General features: G+C 52.5%; 1 protein-coding gene across 5 annotated transcripts in view; it reads right to left on the bottom strand.

Moving 5' to 3' along the window:
* The window catches only part of TYK2 (tyrosine kinase 2), a 29,245-nt gene that overhangs the window by 5,781 nt on the left and 8,306 nt on the right, over nt 1–15,158 (bottom strand). For all 5 annotated transcript variants that reach the window (XR_005721115.1, XM_040240736.1, XM_040240733.1 and 2 more), the window contains 12 exons: nt 11,821–12,187; nt 10,920–11,120; nt 10,666–10,823; nt 5,834–5,942; nt 5,549–5,744; nt 5,356–5,459; nt 4,996–5,178; nt 4,833–4,920; nt 3,824–3,951; nt 2,505–2,640; nt 2,271–2,425; nt 803–953 (listed from right to left, as the gene is read on the bottom strand). Coding sequence is in view for 4 of the 5 variants with exons in the window: in XM_040240736.1 (XP_040096670.1) it covers nt 803–953; nt 2,271–2,425; nt 2,505–2,640; nt 3,824–3,951; nt 4,833–4,920; nt 4,996–5,178; nt 5,356–5,459; nt 5,549–5,744; nt 5,834–5,942; nt 10,666–10,823; nt 10,920–11,120; nt 11,821–12,187 (1,976 nt within the window). In the remaining variant the exon portion in view is untranslated. The remainder of the gene's footprint in view (nt 1–802; nt 954–2,270; nt 2,426–2,504; nt 2,641–3,823; nt 3,952–4,832; nt 4,921–4,995; nt 5,179–5,355; nt 5,460–5,548; nt 5,745–5,833; nt 5,943–10,665; nt 10,824–10,919; nt 11,121–11,820; nt 12,188–15,158) is intronic.

The raw sequence follows: 15,158 nt of genomic DNA, 5'->3' as shown, positions 1-15,158 counted from the left end.
TGGAAGAGCCACACTGGGTGAGTCCAGACGACCGCTCTCTCCCCCAAACAGCCCATACTTGCGGGCACAGAAAGCCGATGACTGCTACCCCCCCAGCTCTCATCCTCCAGACAAGGAAACTTTTTTTGCAAGGGCTGAAAAATTCCATTTGTCTAAAATGCATAGTTGACTGGACCAAAATCGACACCTGGGATGTTTTGAGATTGGGTTAAGGGCACAAATTTTTCATTAACAATCAAAACATTTGCCAGGGTCTAATTCATCCAAAGAAGTTGTGGCTCTCCCCAAGCAAAACACTGAGAGCGGGGGCTGGACGGGGAGGGGCTTTCCTGGTGGTCCAGAGGTTAAGAATCTGCCTTGCAGTGTAAGGGACACTGGCTTGATCCCTGGTCCAGGAAGATCTCATGTGCTGCGGGTCAGTTAAGCCCCATGTGCCACAACTACTGAGCCCACACGCTGCAACTACTGAAGCCTATGCACCTAGAATCAGCGTTCCGCAACGAGAAGCCACCTCAAGGAGAAGCCCAAGCACCACATCTGGAGAATAGCCCCTGTTCACCACAACTAGAGAAAGCCCACACATGCAGCATCAAAAACCCACCAGTCAAACAATTTAAAAAAAAAAAAAATCTTTTTTTTAAACGGAGAGCTTGGATATCCCCTCCCCTCTGCTTAAGTGAATTAGAAACCCATACACACTCTAAGCCACTGTACCACGACTTGGGGACACCATTCCTGTGTCAGCAGGGATCCCAGCCCCTCCCTCCCTCCTCCAGGGTCCCTGCCCTGGCGTGGTGCTTACTCTGGGGCTGTAGCTGAGTGAAGTCACGCAGGATGGTGCGGAAGGATGGCCGCTGGGCTGGCTCGTAGGTCAGGCACTGGCTGGTGAGTGTGGCCAGCTCTGGGCACGAGGGCTCGGGCAGTTTGTGCTGCTTCTGGTAGAAGCGCTCTTTCTGGTGGGGAGGAGACTAGGAGTCAGTGTACGCCCTCAGTCCTGGTCCCGCAGGAGGCAAGAGTCAAGTCCTCAGAGGGACAGGGTAGACCAGTTGGCTCCTTGTTCTTGTCATTCCCATTTTACAGATGAGGCCACTGAGCCTCCGCCAAGGGATGCAGAGCTGGCCATCACTGCAGAGTCTGGACTGGAACCCAAGTCCAGCCGACTGTACTGTACTGGAGCATCTCAACCTTGGCCTTTTCTGCTTGGATTTCCACCTGCCTCTGAGGATGGAAAGGAGGCAGCCAGGCCTTGCTCACCTTGGTGTCTACAAACAGTATCCTCCGCCTGGGACTGAGAGCCTGTAATTGGCCAGGTCCTGCTGGCCCCACCCACCAGCTCCCAGGAAGTTCCTACGGTCTTCAGCTCCCTGAATGCACTAAAGCCTCCCAGCCTTTGCACAAGCTGTGTCCGCCACCTAGGCTGCCCTTCCCAGCCTGGGACATTATGGTACTTCTGCACTTGGATTAAAAGCTCCTCTGGGAAGTCTTGTCCCAACCCTCAGCTGGGTCAGGGGCATCCTCTGGGAACCTCTCCTCTCAACAGCCTGTTTGATGGCCTGGACACTGCCTAAAACTAAAGCATGTGACCTGGGACGTCCCTGGTGGTCCAGGGGTTAAGAATCAGCCTTCCAGTGCAGTGTATGCGGGTTCAACCCCTGGGTGGGGAACTGAAGATGCCACACACCACTGGGCAACTAAACCCTTGCGCCGCAACCAGGGAAGTCTGTGTGCTGCAACTACTGAGCCTGTGTACTCTAGAGCTCAAGTGCCAAACCAGAGAGCTGGCACATCGCAGCAAAAACCCAGAGCACCCAAAATTAAAAAAGCAATAATAATAAATAAATACATTAAAAACTATCACTTTATAAAAATAAATAAAGTATGTGACTATCTGCTGTGACCTTATGCAGCTTCCCAGGTGGCGCTAGTGGCAAAGACCCACTCTGCCAATTCAGGAGATGTGAGAGACATGAGTTCGACCCCTGGATCGGAAAGATTCCCCTGGAAGAGGGCATTTTCCCCTGGAAAATCCCATGGAGAGAAGAGCCTCGTGCGCTACAATCTGTAGGGTTGCACAGAGTCACACACGACTGAAGTGACAACATGCACAACCTTATGAGGTCGGGACTGCAGTTCACTGCAGCTGACAGATGAAACTGATGGAGCCCTAGCAAGATGAGGCTGCACAGCCAGAGGGGAGGCAGCTCTGAACCCTGAAACATGCCCTCTGGATTCCTTGGGGGGTGCCAGCCCCAGGGGTGCTCCAGCCATACCTCAGAGGGACTGCGGCCCTGCAGGGGGGCCTCACCGTCGAAGCAGATCTCCAGGAGGGTGGCACCAAAGCCCCACTTGTCGGCTGCGGTGCTCAGGCTGTTGGCTCCACCAGATAGGCACTCGGGGGCTGTCCAGGGGATCCGCTCCACCCGCTCTGGGGGCCAGGGTCAGAGGTCAGCAAGGTAAAGGAGTAGGGCAGCCCGTCCCGTGTCCAGCACCTCTTGGGTCCTCACCCTCCCTGGAGAGGGCACTCAGGCCCACGCCGGGGTCGCTCAGCTTGATGAAGGGGCTGGTGCCCTCCGCTAGCCCCAGCCGTGCCAGCAGGATGTTCCGGCCACACACGTTGCCATGAACCAGGCTTTTGTCTTCCTGGAGTGGGGTGAAAAGGGAGTGTGGTCACTGGGGGCTGTAGATCCTACCCCTACCCATCCCACATGGCCCATGTGAAAAAGACAATTGTGGTTACTATGGATATGGCAGTACGTTGTCACAGTGACAAGGCAGTCCAAGGTCCCCAGTGAGTCCTTCTTGTTTCCCCAGCACTGGAGGCCAAGGCTCTCAGGGCAAAAGGCCGGAGGACCTCACTGTGGTCCTCAGCCCATGTCAGGCACACTCCTGCCCCAGGGCCTTTGCATTGTCTGCTCCCCCTGCCTGGAACGCACTGCCTGTAGATGTCCTCATTTCCCCCCACCCCTGCCCCACATCACCTCCAGGTGCCCTTAGTGAGACCTTCCCCAACCCACCTATTTTAAGGCTTCACCTCTTCCCCAAACTGCAGCAAATCCTCATCTCCACCTCTGCTTTTTTTCCCCACAGTTCTTGCTACTTTCTGACACATCATGTAATATACTTAATTATTACTGGGCTGGGCAAAAAGTCCATTCAGTTTTTTCTGTAAGATGCTATGGAAAAGCCAGAACAGACTTTTTGACCAACCCAATATTTCTTGTTTATCCCTCCCAAGTAAAATGCCAGCTTCCCCCAAGAACAGAGACGTCTGCCTATTTTCTTCTCTCCTGGGTCCCCAGGGCCTAGGACAGAGCCTGGCACACAGAGGGTGTTCTGGAAATGGGTGACTGGACCAAAGGGGGCTGAGGATGAATGACAAGAAAGAGCAAACAGAAACAACTCCCTTAGGGTCTTGGATATCAAGCTGGGGAGTCAGGGGGACATGGGAGTCACAGGGGTGGGTGAGCAGAGGAGGTTCATGGAAAGATCTAGTGGGTAGAGGGATGTGTTGAGGCCTCCATACCCAATGCGGGGGCTTCCCAGGTGGCACTAGTGGTAAAGAACCCACCTTTCAATACAAGAGACATCAGGGATGTGGGTTCGATCCCTGGGTCAGGAAGATCCCCTGGAGGAGGTCATGGCAACCCACTCCAGTATTCTTGCCTAGAAAATCTCATGGATGGAGGAGCCTGGCAGGCTACAGTCCACACAGGGTTGCAAAGAGTTGGACACGACTGAAGTGACTTAGCAAGCATGCTCCCCTGAATGCAGGGGCTGCCCTGGCCCTCACCACCCACCCAGGTCCGGCCGGCAGGCCACGCACCAGGTAGCTGAGGGCGCTGGCCAGCTGCTGGGCCACTGCCAACTTCCAGGCCAGGGGCACGCGGCCCCTCTCCCGCCGCAGCCATACGTCCAGGGGCCCGTGCTCCACATACTCGGTCACCATGATGTCTGCAAAGGCCCAGTCACTTTAGATGCTGCACACCCGTACACCCTCCAGAGTGCCGGGGGCAGGACCCAGGGGCTGAGGCTCCCCTGGGGCAGGGCACCAGGGGAGACGTGGAGTGACTTCAGGGAGAAGAGAAATGTGGGCTGGAGTGCTGGCTGAGGTGGGGGCAGGGTGAGGCCAAGGTGCAAGGTGGCACTGGGGTCCAGGGTAGGGCTGCAGCAGAGAGGAGGCTGAGAGTAAGTGATGGAGATCAGGAGGGGCCTTGGGGGAGGCATAGATGATTGGAGGGAGAGGAGCTGGAGGTTGGAGCCTGAGTGACACTTGGATCCCCCAGGGCTGGGGCGCCTGGGCACTGGGAGAGGTGCTGGGTCAGCATGCGGGCCAGTATTGGGGAGAAAGCAGGAGATGGAGCTTTGGGTCTGGGGGCTGCCCGTGGCCGCCCTATACAATGAAGAACATGCAGAGGAGGCAGGGTGGAGGGACAGGGGCTGAGCTCTGGGAAGACAGGGGGGCCAGCAAGGCTGGGGTTTGCATGGTGCCACGGCATAGAAGGGGTCAGAAGGTACACAAGGGTGGGGCTGTAGAGGTGTCTGGTGGTAAAGGGAGTTTGGGATGCAGTCTAGAGTCAGAGTGGAGGTGGAGGGTTGGGGAGTAGCCAGGGATCACGGTGCAGGTAAGGGTTAAAGTGTAGACAGGGTTCAGGGTGTAGGTGAGAGTCGAACAGGCACAGATTGGGGTGCGGTCAGGGCTTGGAGTGTAGTTAAGAGGTCAGTGGACAGTCAGGGATGAGGATGAAGGTCAAGAGTCTAAGTGGGGCCGGGCTGTCAACGGGGCGGGGATGTTGGGGGTCTGTGTGTCAGGGGCAGGGGACAGGGACACTCACTCTCGGAGCCGTGCACGAAGACGCCGTGCACGAAGGCCAGGTGCACGTGGGAGACCTGGCTCATGAGGCTGGCTGTCTCGTAGAAGGCCTGAGGGAATGGAGCGGGTTAGGGGGCCGCAGACCCCTCCATCTTGCCCCCCACCCCCGGGCTGCGCTCACTCACCAGGGCGATGTCGTGGTGACTGGGGTCTAGCACCTTGAGCACCACACGCAGCTCCTGCCCACGGTCCCCAGCGGGCGTGAGGGGTTCCTCGCCATCTGCCTTGTCCTCCTCGGGGCCTCCGCCCCCCACTCGCAAGAGGCCCTCATACACGTTGGTCCTTGTGCCCTGGCCCAAGTGGGACAGCTGGGGGAACGTGGAGGGGAAGCTCTCCATGACAACGGCGTAAGGCTGCCTCTCTGGTGCCCCATACCTGCAGGGTTCCTTCCCCCTCCCCCCATGCTACCCCCCATCCCCTATCCCAGTCTCATCCCCACTTCCAGCCCCCCCAACCCCCCTCCCACCCCCACCCCTGCCACGCACCTGGGTGATGTCTTCCTGGCGGACTCGGTAGAAGCTGAGATGACTGAGGTTGAGCGGTCTGGTGCTGGCCTGAGGCCCCCGTGTGACGATGAGGTTGGAGATCTCTGAGGGTGGGAGTAGTCCCAGAGGGCTGTCACGGATGGGAGAGGCCTCCCCCCACCCCAATTCCCTCGAGGCGCCCCCATATGTGTACCTCCCGGCCGAGGCAGGCAGCAGCGACGCAGGGAAAAGCAGTCGTCGCCGGCCCGCAGCGAGCAGTCCTGCAGGGCGGCCCGCAGGTCCCGCACGCTGGGGAAAGACCGGCCCCAGCCCTCCAGCATGACTGTCCCGGCCCGGAGCTCGATGGGGAACTTCCGCAGGCGCAAGCCCTTGGTGCCGGGAGCCTGCAGCTGGCGGCAGCAGGGGTGGCGGCGGTGAGCAGGGGTCCAGGCAGGGAGCGCGCCCAGCCCCGGCCCAGGACGCCCCGCCCCACGCCCACCTGGTCGTGCTGGGCCACTGTGAGGATGAGGCGGTGGAGGTGGCTGGTGCTCCAGTGGATTAGGTAGAGGCCAGCCTCAGGCTTCAGCTTGGCCAGCACGAATGGATCCCTAGGTGGGTGGTGGGTAGGGAGCGGGGGACCATTAGGGCACCTGGGGGCACTGCTGGACCCACGCCTGGCAACAAAAACACATAAAACCTGCCCAGGAGGGCACACTCCCAGCTGGGAGAAATGTCAGACACTGTCTGAACACACACATGAAATGTCACACCATCCCACGCATGAAAACTCACACGCAGACACGGAGCAGACACACACTCATGCATAACAATTGACAGACACCGTGGCAAACAAGGCGACACACACAAGCACAGAGGAAACAGCTGTCAGACGGCAGCTGGACCCACGCCCAGCACAGACCCCACCACTCCCAGTTCAGTTCAATTCAGTTCAGTCGCTCAGTCGTGTTTGACTCTTTGCGACCCCATGGACTGCAGCACACCAGGCCTCCCTGTCCATCACCAACTCCCAGAATTTACCCAAACTCACGTCCACTGAGTCGGTGATGCCATCCAGCCATCTCATCCTCTGTCATCCTCTTCTCCTCCCGCCTTCAATCTTTCCTAGCATCAGAGCCCTTTCAAATGAGTCAGTTTTTCGCATTAGGTGGCCAAAGTATTGGAGTTTCAGCTTCAGCATCAGTCCAGTGAATATTCAGCAATATCCCATGAATATTCAGGACTGATTTCCTTTAGGATGGACTGGGTTGGCTCTCCTTGCAGTCCAAGGGACTCTCAAGAGTCTTCCCTAACACCATAGTTCAAAAGCATCAATTCTTCAGCACTCAGCATTTTTTATGGCCCAACTCTCACATCCATACATGACTACTGGAAAAACCATAGTTTTGACTAGATGGACCTTTGTTGGCAAAGTAATGTCTCTGCTTTTTAATATGTTGTCTAGGTTAGTTATAACTGTTATTCCAAGGAGTAAGTGTCTTTTAATTTCATGGCTGCAGTCACCATCTGCAGTGATTTTGGAGCCCCCCAAAATAAAGTCTGTCATTGTTTCCACTGTTTCCCCATCTACTTGCCATGAAGTGATGGGACCAGATGCCATGATCTTAGTTTTCTGAATGTTGAGCTTTAAGCCAACTTTTTCACTCTCCTCTTTCACTTTCATCACGAGGTTCTTTAGTTCTTCTTTGCCTTCTGCCATAAGGATGGTGCCATCTGCATAACTGAAGTTATTGATATTTCTCCCAGCAATCTTGATTCCAGCTTGTGCTTCCTCCAGCCCAGCATTTCTCATGATGTACTCTGCATATAAGTTAAATAAGCAGGGTGACAATATACAGCCTTGATGTACTCCTTTCCCTATTTGGAACCAGTCTGTTGTTCCATGTCCAGTTCTAACTGTTGCTTCCTGACAGGTTTCTCATGAGGCAGGTCAGGTGGTCTGGTATTCCCATCTCTTTAAAAACTGCCCACCAAAAAATAAAAAAATAAAAATTGCCCACAGTTTGTGGCGATCCACACAGTCAAAGGCTTTGGCATAGTCAATATAGCAGAAATAGATGTTTTTCTGGAACTCTCTTGCTTTTTCAATGGTCCAACGGATATTGGCAATTTGATCTCTGGTTTCTCTGCCTTTTCTAAATCCAGCTTGAACATCTGGAAGTTCATGGTTCATGTACTGTTGAAGCCTCATTTGGAGAATTTTGAGCATTACTTTACTAGTGTGTGAGATGAGTGCAATTGTGCTGCAGTTTGAGCATTCTTTAGCATTGCCTTTCTTTGGGATTGGAATGAAAACTTACCTTTTCCAGTCCCGTGGCCACTGCTGTTTTCCAAATTTGCTGGCATATTGAGTGCGGCACTTTCACAGCATCATCTTTCAGGATTTGAAACAGCTCCACTGGAATTCCACCACCTCCTTTGCTCTAGTGATGCTTCCTAAGCCCACCTGACCTCTCATTCCAGGATGTCGGATTCTAGATGAGTGATCACACTATCATGATTATCTGGGTCATGATGATCTTTTTTGTACAGTTCTTCCGTGTATTCTTGCCACCTCTTCTTAATATCTTCTGCTTCTGTTAGGTCCATACCATTTCTGTTCTTTATTGAGCCCATCTTTGCATGAAATGTTCCCTTGGTATCTCTGATTTTCTTGAAGAGAACTCTCGTCTTTCAAATTCTATTGTTTTGGTCTATTGTTTTGCACTGATCACCAAGGAAGGCTATCTTATCTCTCCTTGCTATTCTTTGCAACTCTCCATTCAAATGGGTGTATCTTTCCTTTTCTCCTTTGCTTTTCGCTTCTCCTCTTTTCACAGCTATTTGTAAGGCCTCTTCAAAGAGCCATTTTGGTTTTTTGCATTTCTTTTTCCTGAGGATGGTCTTGATTCCTATCTCCTGTACAATGTCATGAACCTCAGTCCATAGTTCTGCAGGCACTCTATCAGATCTAATCCTTTGAATCTATTTCTCACTTCCACTGTATAATCATAAGGGATTTGATTTAGATCATACCTGAATGGCCTAGTGGTTTTCCCTACTTTCTTCAATTTAAGTCTGAATTTGGTAATAAGGACCTCATGATCTGAGCCACAGTCGGCTCCCGGCCTTTTTTTTTTGCTGACTGTATAGAGCTTCTCCATCTTTGGCTGCAAAGAATATAATCAATCTGATTTCAGTATTGACCATCTGGTGATGTCCATGTGTAGAGTCTTCTCTTGTGTTGTTGGAAGAGGGTGTGTGCTATAATCAATGTGTTCTCTTGGCAAAACTCTATTAGCCTTTGCCCTGCTTCATTCCGTATTCCAAGGCCAAATTTGCCTGTTATTCCAGGTGTTTCCTGACTTCCTACTTCCTACTTGTATCGCCACTCCCAGGGTGACACAGTATACAGTCTGACACACACACAAAGGTCAAAGGTCACAGACACAGCTGCTCCCCCAGCGTAACATGACAGCCCAGGGGCTGGCATCCCAGACCCAGAGGTGAGCACGGTCATAAACACAAACAGGTACCGCAGGGTGACACAGCCCCACGGGCCCCCACAGCTACACAGACTGGATGTTTGCTTCCCTTAAAATTCCTGTGTTGGACTTCCCTGGTGGCTCAGCAGATAAGGATCCACCTGCCAATGCAGGGGACATGGGTTTGATCCCTGCTCTGGGAGAATTCCACATGCTGTGGAGCACCTAAGCCCACAAGCCCCAACCACTGAACCTCGCTAGCCCTAGGGCCTGTGCTCTAGAACAAGAGAAGCCCCGGCTATGAGAAGCCCGCACACCACAACTAGAGAGCAACCCCTGCTCGCTGCAACTAGAGAAAAGCCTGAGTGAAGCAACCAAGACTCAGCATAGCCAAAACTAACTAAACAAATAGAAGTTTAAAAAAGAATACAATCAGTTCCTATGTTGAAGCTCTAACCCCAAGGTGATGGCGTTAGGAGGTGGGCCAGGGGGTAGGTGATGAGTCATGAGGGTAGAGCCCTCAAGAATGGGATTAGTGACTTACAAAAAACGGACCCCAGAGCTCTCACTCACCCCTTCCACCATATGAGGACACAGTCAGAAAACTGAACTTGCGGTTATGAAACAGGAAGTGGGGCTCTCACAGACATCAGATCTGTTAACATCTTGCACTTGGACTTCAGAACTTGAGAAGTGTCTGTGGTTTCTAAGCCACTCAGCCATTGGTATTCTATTTGAATGGACTAAGATGATGCTGACATGGCCCACAGACTTCCATGAGGCCCCAGCCCCTTGAGAGGTGAGGAGGCCTCACCCTCCTCTGGTGTACAGACTAGGCTGGGAGGGGTGAGACCTCTTGTGATGCACCCCTCCGCCCCACACCGGGAGCTAGTCCCAGTGTCACAGGTAGGACAAGGGATACCCAAGGCCAGAGGAGCTGCCAGTCACAAACCCCACATCAATGACCTTATAAGCCCTGACACTCAACCTTCTCAGCCACACACGTCCAGGCAGGCATGCGCAGTGCCTCCCAGTGACCAGGGGTGAGTCACATTACAACTCCAGGGGTGGAAACGCCCGCATGCATATCTCAATGGCCACCAGCATCTGAGAAACGCACAGCCACACAGAAGTGACCAGTCAGGTGTGAAAACATGCATTGACAATTTAAAATGCAGTTGGGGGACTTCCCTGGCAGTCCAGCAGTTAAACTCTGTGCTTCCATTGCAGGGTGCATGGGTTCAAGGTTCGGTCCCTGGTTGGGGGGATTGAGTTCCCACAACCTCATGGCAATGTCAAAAAATACAACAAGAGAAACAAAACAAAATCAAATGCAGTCACCAGAGCAGTGACACAGCTGTTAAACATCCAGACATGCATGGGGACCCAGTCCCAAAGCCAGGCACTCTCAGAATGGCACACCACCCATGCCATTACACATGTGCCTCTCTCCCTGCACACATGCATGGGTCACACGTGCACCCACGTGACCACTCACTGATATGAACACATGTACAATGCGGTATGAATGAATCCTTGCACAGTACACACAGGCCCATACAGACACACGTGTACGCACTGGACACAAATGCTCCCACACACATGCATGTAGACTCAGGACACACACACTGATACGTACTCACTGAGACTTGAATGTCTGCACACCAGTGTGCACTCATACAGGTGGGTGGACACACAGGCCTTCACTCCAAGACGCACAGGCACACACTAAGACATCAATGTGGACACACTTCGTTTAAACTCCACAGTCCCTAGAGCTCACTGGTCCAGCTGGCAGCTGCCCCTCCTGCCCTGTCCCCACCCCCCCCACCACCCCCGAGGCACTCACAGCAGGGGGCCATGGATACCATCCTGGATACTCATCACCAGCCGTGGAGGAGCCACCTCGTGGCACAGGTAGTGGTTTGAGTCGGTGGTCAGGCGAAAGTAGCCATCCACCAGCGACACCAAGGACAGGGCCGCAGCCCGGGAAGGCAGGGTCAGCTCCTGCAGGCGGGGGGTGGGGGCGGGGGATCATCAGGCAGGCATCACAGGCCAGAGGCATCTCCCCCCTCAGCCCAGCTCCACAGCCCCAGGCCCCACCAGGCATTTGTTGTCCTGACAATGAAGGCTGACGTGGCATTCCTTCAGCACCACGTGGGTGATGTCCTGGAAGTCACAAAAGTAGGACCAGGGGGTCTCCCGAGGCCTGTCCACTGGCTCGCCGCCCGCCTCCTTGGCCTTCATTTTCTTCCCAGACGGGTCAGCATCAGGCATCGTACTGCCGCCACCATCAGCAGGCCCCTGGAAGCCAGCATGTGGGGCGGGTGAACAAAGCAGGGTTGTGCCTGTTCAGTCCTCCTGCTCTTCCCTCCCGGGGGAGAGGCAGAAGCCGGAGGGCCAGGTTACCTATTCAGGCACCTATCCATGAGTGCAGTGTCACAGGCTGGACGGGGGACCCATCCAGAGAGATACAGTCACCAGAAGATGGAACTTTGGGGAGGGCAGAAAGGGGGCTCCTAGCCCTCTTGGCCCCAGCGGTCAAAGGTGTTCTCCAGAAGCAGAGACCCTAGCCATCCGCTCTCCAGGGCGGGCAGGCAGAGGATTTATCACCATGGGGTTGAGACAGCTGCTGTCCCTCTATTGAGGGCCTCGCTGAAGGAAATGGGCTTGGCCTGGAGCTGATCCAGGCAACCAAATATGTGGCATAGACTTTTAATTCCACGGCAGACTAGAAGAATGTCGTATTTTTGGAAGGGTTCTGGAACCAACATGCATTGGAAATGCTTAGGCAGAACATTAAGACTGAAATTAATTCTTGATTGCAGGCCTTATTACAGCCTTTAAGACACTCTCCAAGAAACAGACCCCCACGCACAGACAAACATATCCCAGAGCCATGTAGGGAAAACCGCCTTTCCCATAGCCACCTTCTGAGGCCAAAGTCAAGGCTGACCAGGAGCCCACACCCTCCACTGTTAAATGGTAGAGGCACCCCACTCACCTCTGCCGGTACCAGCCGCCACTGGATGCCTTCCGTGCCTGACACCAACACCTCGTGGGTGGGGGGTCCGGCAGCAGACTCAGACCCGGGGTCGGGAGGGGCCTGCCCACCGTCCTGGATGTAGCAGGGCTCCCCCTCGGCCTGGGACAGCAGCTCCAGGTGGCACACAGGCACACGCTCTGTGCCAAAGCGGGGTGCCAGTCGCTCGAGCGTGGCCAGGTACTTCACCATGACGACCTGCTGGGAGAGGCAGCCCGGCTGGAAGGCCCGCAGGAACTTGCGGAAGATGCTCCGTTGGCGCAGCCGTGTCAGAGCATTGTGCTGCCGGATTTGCCGCCGGAAGGAGCGTGGGATGCAATCCTTGAAGCTGTGGGGATGACCGAGAGGGGCAGTTCAGGGGCCCTGGCTCGGCCATGACGGGGAAGTGGTTTAACCTCTCTGAACCTCAGCTGCCTCATCCGGAAAACAGGCAACCTAAATGCCATCGACAGATGAGCTGATAAAGATGTGGTATACATATATAATGGATACTATGCAGCATGAAAAATAATGAAATCATGTCAGCTCAGCAACATGGATGCAACTAGAAACTGTCATAGTGAGTGAAGTCAGTCAGAAGGAGAAAGACAATACCATACAATATCATTTATACGTGGCATCTAAAATCCAACAGGGACTTCCCTGCTGGTCCAGTTGATAAGACTCCGTATTCCCAACGTAGGGGGCCTGAGTTCGATCCCTGGTTGGAGAACTAAGATCCCACATACCACAACTAAGCTTGTGTGCCACCACGACTGAGCCCCGTGCATTCTAAAGACTACGTACCACAACTAGAAAAGCCTGCACAACACAAAGAAGAAAACAGTGCAGCCAGAAATTTTAAAAATTAACAATTCAAAAAAAATATGACACAAATGAACTTCTCTCCCAAACAGTAGCAGAATTACAGACACAGAGAACAGGCTGGTGGTAGCCAAGGGGGAGGGAGTTGGGGAGGGACGGAGTGGGAGGCTGGGGTTAGCAGATGAAAGCTTTAGTATGGATAGACAAGATCCTACTGTATTGTACAGAGAACCATATTCAATATCCTGTGATAAACTATAATTGAAAATAATATTTTTTAAAAATATATAACTGAATCACCTTGCTGTACAGCAGAAATTAACACATTATAAATCAACTGTACATCAATCAAAAAATATTAAACCTAAAAAAATATTAAAATTGAATAAAAGTACAAACAATAAAAAGCAAGCAGGCTGTCATGAAAGTGGAAAGAGAATGTGATAAAGCACAAATATAGCAAGGACAAATGGTGTCAGGGCCAGGGCCCAGGACTCTGGAGGGGCCTATGTGGCTGAAATTCCAGGTACTGGGTGAATTCCTTAAGCTCTAAGGAGCTCCATAGTTTCATCTGTAAAATGGAATCAGTACCCACCTCTAGGGCTGACAAGAGAATTAGGACTATTGATTGGCACAAAATAAAGACTATGTGAGTGTTGGCTATTGTTATTACTAGAGAAGTCACTACTGTTTTGATCATTAATATGATTACCAATAAAAGGACAGCTCTGGGAAGCCCCTCTGCTCCTCACAAAGCTGTACTCTTCACCTCTTCTGCCTGCACCACCTACCAGCAGAGCCCATTTATTTTATTATGTATGTATGTATGTATTTTTTAATGTTTTGGTTGTGCTGGGGGAATACAGGCTCTAGAGAGAAGGCTCAGTAGTTCTGGCACAGGGGTGGCACGTGGGATCTTCCCAAACCAGAGATCAAACCCAAGTTCTCTGCATTGGCAGGTGGATTCCTAGACTAGCGAAGTCCCCAGCATAGCCCATTCAGATTACAGGTTTCTACACCCCATCCTGGGTTTCCCCCGTGGCTCAGTGTGGTAGAGAATCCCCCCCGCCAATGCAGGAGACGAGAATTCCATCCCTGGGTTAGGAAGAGTCCCCTGGAGAAGGAAATGGCAACCCACTTCAGTATTGTCGCCTAGGAAATCCCATGGACAGAAGGGCCTGCGGGACTATAGTCCATGAGCTTGCAAAGAGTCGGACATGACTGAGCAATTAAACACACACACACACACACACACACAGACACACACACAAGCCTTATCTTCCATGTCCCAAGACATTTTTTCCATCCCTTGAATAGAGGGATCCTAAAGCTCAAGGTTCTAGCTGTCTTCTGCCCCTATTCCCAAGCTTTCCAGGGCTCCCTAAAGACTTGGAGGAAAAAAGACCCCCAGTTAGTGCCTGGCTGACTCCAACACTTGGGCAATTGCATTCCAAGTTCAATCCCCCTGGAAACAGGCCTTTGCCACCTGCTGCCTCTGGGCCTCTGTATATGCTGTTCCCTCTGCCTCCAATGCTTTGCCAAAGCAGTCCACGTCTGGATAAAGCCAACTCAACCTTCAGGTCTTAGCAGAAATGTCACCCCAGGAGCATCATCTGATCACCAGGCTGGATAGGGTGCTTCCTCTGTGCTCCTCAGCATCCTGGCTTCATGGTCACGGCCCTGGTCCTTCAGATTGATAATGTGACAGGGATTGAAAAATGGTGCTTTAAGAATTGCAGAGACATGGGTATATACCTATGGCTGATTTGTAGAACATTGTAAAGCAATTCAGTTCAGTCGCTCAGTCATGTCCGACTCTTTGCGACCCCATGAATCACAGCACGTCAGGCCTCCCTGTCCATCACCAACTCCCGGAGTTCACCCAAACTCATGTCCATCCAGCCATCTCATCCTCTGTCGTCCCCTTCTCCTGCCCCCAATCCCTCCCAGCATCAGGGTCTTTTCCAGTGAGTCAACTCTTCGCACGAGGTGGCCAAAGTACTGGAGTTTCAGCTTCAGCATCATTCCTTCCAAAGAAATCCCAGGGCTGATCTCCTTCAGAATGGACTGGTTGGACCTCCTTGCAGTCCAAGGGACTCTCAAGAGTCTTCTCCAACACCACAACAGTTCAAAAGCATCAATTCTTCAGTGCTTAGCTTTCTTCACAGTCCAACTCTCACATCGATACATGACCACTGGAAAAACCATAGCCTGACTAGACGGACATTCGTTAGCAAAGTAATGTCTCTGCTTTTTAATATGCTATCTAGGTTGGACATAACTTTTCTTCCAAGGAGTAAGCGTCTTTTAATTTCATGGCTGCAGTCACCATCTGCAGTGATTTTGGAGCCCCCCAAAATAAAGTCTGACACTGTTTCCACTGTTTCCCCATCTATTTCCCATGAAGTGATTATCCTCCAATTAAAAATAAGTTAATTAAAAAAAAAGGAATTGCGGTCCTAGGATTTCCCTGGTGGTTCAGAGGTAAAGAATCC

Source organism: Oryx dammah, unplaced genomic scaffold, assembly GCF_014754425.2.
Source record: "Oryx dammah isolate SB20612 unplaced genomic scaffold, SCBI_Odam_1.1 HiC_scaffold_5, whole genome shotgun sequence".
Lineage (NCBI taxonomy): Eukaryota > Metazoa > Chordata > Mammalia > Artiodactyla > Bovidae > Oryx > Oryx dammah.
This window is presented reverse-complemented; position numbering and strand designations above follow the sequence as displayed.